This window comes from Marmota marmota, unplaced genomic scaffold (assembly GCF_001458135.2).
Source record: "Marmota marmota marmota unplaced genomic scaffold, marMar, whole genome shotgun sequence".
In the NCBI taxonomy this organism is placed as follows: domain Eukaryota; kingdom Metazoa; phylum Chordata; class Mammalia; order Rodentia; family Sciuridae; genus Marmota; species Marmota marmota.
The window spans coordinates 118119-124304 of record NW_025999874.1 but is presented as its reverse complement, the minus strand read 5'-3'; the positions used below and the strand labels follow the sequence as shown (position 1 = coordinate 124304).

Genomic DNA, 6186 nt, shown 5'->3' with positions numbered 1-6186 from the left:
ACAGGGATAGCACCCAGCAGGGCTTAACCACTGAGCCACATCCCCAGCCCTTTTTGTTATTTTACCTTTTTAAAAAATATTTGTTTTAGTTGTAGATGAACACAATACCTTTATTTTATTTTATTTTTTTGTATGTGGTGCCAAGGATCGAAGACAGTGCCTCATACATGCTAGACAAGTGCTCTACCACTGAGCTACAACCCCAGCCCTGTTATTTTCCTTTGAGATGGTCTCAATAAGTTGCTGAGGGATCCTCCTACCTCAGCCACTATGCAGATCTTGATGTACTAGTTTTCTTTTAAAAAAAAAAAAAAAATTTTAATTAGTTGTAGATGGACACAATATCTTTATTTTTATTTATTTATTTATTTTTTAAATGTGGTGCTGAGGATTGAACCCAGGGCCTCATGCATGTGAGGCAAGCACTCTACCACTGAGCTAAAACCCCAGCCCATTGAAGTACTAGTTTCTAACTGAAAGTTCTTTAGTCATCCACTCTTTACCATCTGAGGCCAGTCTTCATCACCATCATTTCAGTTATTCTGTTGCCATGGTTTGCATCAATTTCTTAGAAATGCTCAATAAATACACTTGGATGCTTTCCCCTTTAAAAAAAAAAATTCTGAAAACCAGCTAAAATGTCTACATGAACTCAGAATGGATATTTAGAAGTTTGCTTATTTTGAAAAAATGTACAGAAAAGTGTTCTTATGTGACATTTTAAGCATTTAGGTTACTAGAGATTTTTTTTTCTTATTATAAATAGTTGCCTGTTACTTAGGATGATGTTTACTCTTGATGTAGAAAAATCAGAACATTTTGAAGTGTGTAAATGTATATAAGAAGCCTAATCATAACCATGATTCTCTTCCAGATTATGTCCCCATTGGCCCCCGATTTTCTAATCTGGTATTACAGGCTCTTCTTGTGTTACTGAAAAAGGCACCTCCTCAGGTAAAAGAAATAATAATAATAATAATAATAATAATAAGGAATATTTTCACAGACTCTTTCAGTAAATTCCATTTAGTGGTATACTGTTTCTGAATAAGCCAGGTTGTTGTAAACATAAAATTCTGTTGTTGAAAGGATTTTGAAAGGTCATCTGTATTGCCATGGTTTGCAGCAATTTCTTAGAAATGTTTGTTAAAAACATCTGGATACCTTTCCCCTTGAAGGAGGGGACAAAAAAAAAAAAAAAACCTACTCTGAATACCAGAGGCATTCTGTCTAAAGGTAAATTATATTATTAACTGATTTTTTTTTCTTTTCCAATTCTTAAAATATCAAAATCTGACAATTTCAGTTAGTATTGTATCTTGCTTTATAAATTCTCCAACATATTCTACATCTTCCCCACTCTACCTCTCAAGAGAGATGATGATATTAATGTAGAAGGGATTCAAAATGTGTTCCTGTTTGTTGCATTTAAGAGTTTTTATTTGAGGGCTTTTAAGTTTATTTACTATAGGCAAGGCTTTTTGTTTGTTTTGTTTTGTTTTTTAACTTTTACAGATGTTGAGTCATCATTGTAAGATGATGAATTCTGTAGTCACATGGTACTTTTAAGGAATGATATTATAGTCAGGTTCTTGATTCTTTTTTTTTTTTCTCTTTATTATTTATTTCCAAATGACTCTACACGTTTATGGGGTACACAGTGATAGGCTCTTGATTCTTGTGATTGCATTTCTACTGATGTGGCTACTAGAGACTGGTGATTTTCTTAACTTAACAAATTTAAACCAACCTTTATAGGTTGGTTAAATATTGTAATTATATAGGGGCTGCCAGAGCATGTTTGGTTATGTCTCAGGATAAAGTCTCTTGATTGATTCTCTGTGTTATAACCTTGACAAAATGCCAATCAAGTCATATTCAAAGGGCTTAAGCATTAATTTGGAAAACATCTTAGTGTCTATATGGGAATTTTATACATGAATATATATATCTATAGGGAAAATATTTAATGTTAAGTTGATGAATCTAATTTTTAATTTAACAGTTAAAAGAATGTGTATGTATATTTTACATTTAAGGATAAAGGACTATCCTGATTTTCTAGATTGAGGGAATTTTTAAAAATTTCTAGAGTAGTGAAAGAAATCTAACCTACAATACCCTTGAAAATTTGCTACATATATGCACTGTGGGAGGATTTTTAAACCCTCGTTCCATAAATCATTATTCCCAGGACTGGAATTTGAGCTTATACTAAGGCTTAAGTTGGAGAAGTGACTCTATTTTTCCCTTTTCTGATTCCTTCAATATTCTTATAAATATGTAAATATGTCTAAGGTTGTTGAAACAAAAATAATCTCTAAAATGTATTCTGCTGTCATGTATAACTAATTAGAATAAATTTAAAAATTTTTTATTTATAATTTCTACCCAATACCTATGTAGGTATCACAACCACAAAAATCCCTTTTTTAATGAAGTTAGCATATTTAAAATTATTAGAATAAAAAATGTCTTCTGGGCATTTAAACTTATTTCTTGTAATATTCAGTTTTTTTATTTAAAAAATATGCTAAGAGTCACTTGGGAGAAGGAAGAATAATTTTCATTGCTATTTTGAACAACTTGTTCTTTACATGGTTAAATACTACATACATTGATTTAAATAAGATACATCTTCTGGCCAAAAGTTTTTTGTAATCCAAAATAGATTCTAATATAGAAATAAACAGAAAATGTTTAAATTTTGATTAAAAACTTAAGAACTTTATATTTATTAGAATAATTGTAAGATTCTTAAGGAACATTATCTAATGCTTTTAAATCTTACATCTGGCATAGAGGCTTACACATATATGCTTCATGAGTAAGTTATTCAACAAAAATATATCTTATTAAATATAAATTTTTATATCTTCTCATTTTGGTGGGCTTAAGTGTTTTAGTATTGTTTGAGTTTATATTTAGACAGGGTATGATTAAAGTAGAAATATTAAAAAATAAGTAAAGTTCAAATGGTCAATAAGTACACAAAAAGAGTTAACATCATTCATCATCAGGGTAATGCAAATCAAAACCAATTCAGTGAGGGACCATTTCATACCTACTAGGTTGGATCTAGTCTAAAGGTCAGATAATAATACGGTGAAAAAATTGACCCATCTAACACTACTGGTGAGAATGTAAAAATTGTGCGGTCTTTGGAAAATAATCTGGTAATTCCTTAAAAGGTTAATCATCAAGTTAGCAGATGGCTCATCAATTCACTCCCAGGTAGGTACCCAAAAAGAAAATATTTGCCTATATAAATTATTGTATATGGATGTTCATGGTAATATTATTCATAAAAGAAGTAGAAACAATACAAATGTTCATCAAATAAAATAAAATCTAATGTATCCCTACAGTGGAATACTATCTACCAATAAAAAATGCAGTACTGAATGTGCTACAACATAACATGGACAAACCTTGAAAACACATAAAGAAACCAGTCCCAAAGGCCACACTGTACAATTCCATTTATACAAAATGCTCAGAATTGGCAAATGTATAGAGACAGAAAGTAGATTAGTGGTTGCCTGGGGCTGAGAGGGGTGGATGGGGAGACTAGGAGGTGACTGCTAATGGGTATGGAGTTTCTTTTTTGGACTGATGAAAATATCTAAAATTGATTGTGGTGACAGTTGCACTTATCTGTGAATATACTAAAAACTGTTTGTTGTGTGCTATGTGAATTACATCTCAATAAATTGGTCACAGTTTTTAAAATGTGGTTTCAGATGCTACTTCAATGATGAAAGGAGAATTATATGGAGAGTTAGAAGTGAAGGGTGAGCATCCAAGGTACATGGCTCAGCTTGGTTAGAAACAGCAATTAGATCATTAAAAAGGGATGTGGAACAAACTTCTCTAAGGACTGAAGAGAAAGGATATAGGAAACATAGGAGTAAGAGATCTGGTTGCCTTAGTGATGGGAAATGGCAGGGATTCTCTTTTTAAAGGAATTAATCCAGAATGCGTTCACTCTGACCTGGTCTGCCTAAGATGACCTGTGGTATAAGCAGCAGGAGAAATTAATATTTGTAATATTTTTAATTGGCACATATTTAAGAAAATGAAGAATGCCTTTTCCGTACCATGTTGTTTTGTAAAATTAGTTTCTATTATCTCAAGAATATAAAGGAAAAATGTTCAGGCTGATCTAATATCAAGAATGTTTGTAACTCTAAAGTGGGCGGATTCACTTCACCAGTCCATTATCACGTAGGTTTTTCAGATGTTTTCAGTTTAAAAAATATATATATGCATCTGAATGTTGTAAGGTGCATAAAGGTAGAAAACTATTATTTACCACTGGCAAGAAAACAAAAGATGTGGGCATTTTTCTTTAAAAAGAGAACTGTACATGGATTACAATACAGCAATCATATCAGTCACAGAATCCTTAATGTTGCATTTGTTGTAAATCCAGCTTTCACACAGAAAAATTGTGTGTGCATGTGTGCACATGCTCAAATAAAAGAATCCCTCCAGGGGCACTATGTTGTTATGTATCAAGATATTCTCTTTTTCCACTTCCACCCCTCCCCCACCCCTCCCTTCTTGTAAATTGGCTTATTAAAACTGGTTCACAAGCCCTCCTTTTTCCCCTTTGTGATTGCCTTGCTCTTGGATTTTCAGTGTAGAACTAAAAATTCAAGTCAGATTTCAGTTACTAGGATAATTTTCTTTGAATTTTAAATTTTTCTAAGTAAATGCATAGATTTTTAATGAACCTGGTATTCAGTGGATTTGCTTTAAATTTAGCTGGAGAGTTAATTTCATGATTGATTTATTAGCCCTTTGAAAGTATAAAAAGTGGTATCCGTAGTTCATGAAGACTGAAAAACATCATCACATTTTGTTTAGCATCTTTTTAAAACCAATTAAAAGCTTTTCTAAAATGGATTGAACAGGAGAAAATAAAACATGTTCCCTAGGTCTTTATTTCAATCAAGTTTCCCTGTGTTCTGCAGGAGAAGAGATCGAGGGGGGATAGAAAAATTGAAAAGGGCTGTCCCAGCAGGGAGCCCAGCCGGAGAAAAGGCTTCTCTGAGAACTCAGCAGCAGCAGCTCAGAAAGCTCCCGGCCTGCTTCATCTACATGCAGAGTCACACAAGGCATGGGGGCGCTCACCGGCACACAGAGGTTTCACATGTGCTTCCCTGCTGATTCCTGTGAAAAGCTAACAATTGGCTTGGAGGGTAAAAGACCACTGCAGTTCACCCTCCCTGAGCTGGACGTACAATTTGTCCAGTGTTAGGAAATGTCCGGCTTAGAGTGAGAGGCTTGAAGACACCCCTCCTTCCATGAGATTCCTAAAGCCTTCTCTTTTACTTGATGACACTGGGGCTCTTTTCAAGTTTTGCAGATTTATGGAAGTTGAGGGGGATGTGCTTTTCCAGATCAGGAGGATGAAAGCCTCTGGTCTTAATGTCAAGGAAGAAGCAGCAGTAAAGAAGGGAAGGCCAGGTAGATCCTGCAGCCAGCAGCACCAGGGCTTTATTATTTCCCTCATGGGTCTCTGCCACTTTTTTTTTTTTTTTTTTTTTTAGGCAAAATAAATTGCCCAAAAAGGGGCACCTCAGACTTAAAATTATGTGACTTCCCAGTTTCTTCTACAAGTGTAAGAATAGTCAAAACCCTTTAACCTGACTATTTAATTCTGGGTATTCTTGGCAGTGGTAGAAATCAAATTGGAAGACCTCATCTGAATATAACAGAATAATCTGGTAATTTATGGAGAACCAACCCTTTTTCAGTGCTTTCCAACTTCTTTATACATAGAAAAAGATAACATCTGATGATATACTTGGGTAAGTGGACAAGAACACCCAAAACTGGCCCAGCCACCCCAGGACCTCCTGCTTTCCCCTCAGCTGGTAGGAGTGGCTATTTTAATCCACATATCCCTCATTGGCAGCATACCAGTGGAATACTCTGGAAACTTACACACTTACACTTCTATAAAAGAAGAATATTACTTGAAATCCCTGGCAGTATTACTGAAGAAGAGCTCAGAACTTACAGTTGTTTGTTGTTTTAATTATAAAGTTGTTGAAAAAAACTTCCTCACTGCTCTGGCACCTACTAATAATATTGCCTAATAAGTAAGAAAGAAACAGGTTTAGAGCTGGGGAAGGTATAATGTGTGAGCCAGTAGGAAACTGTAGAGTACTGGGC

General features: G+C 34.1%; 1 protein-coding gene across 2 annotated transcripts in view; it reads left to right on the top strand.

Moving 5' to 3' along the window:
- Positions 1 to 6186, top strand: part of Nsf (N-ethylmaleimide sensitive factor, vesicle fusing ATPase) — a 148405-nt gene that overhangs the window by 120286 nt on the left and 21933 nt on the right. For both annotated transcript variants that reach the window (XM_015507206.2, XM_048786317.1), the window contains exon 17: positions 875 to 954. In XM_015507206.2, coding sequence (XP_015362692.1) covers positions 875 to 954 — 80 coding nt within the window. The remainder of the gene's footprint in view (positions 1 to 874; positions 955 to 6186) is intronic.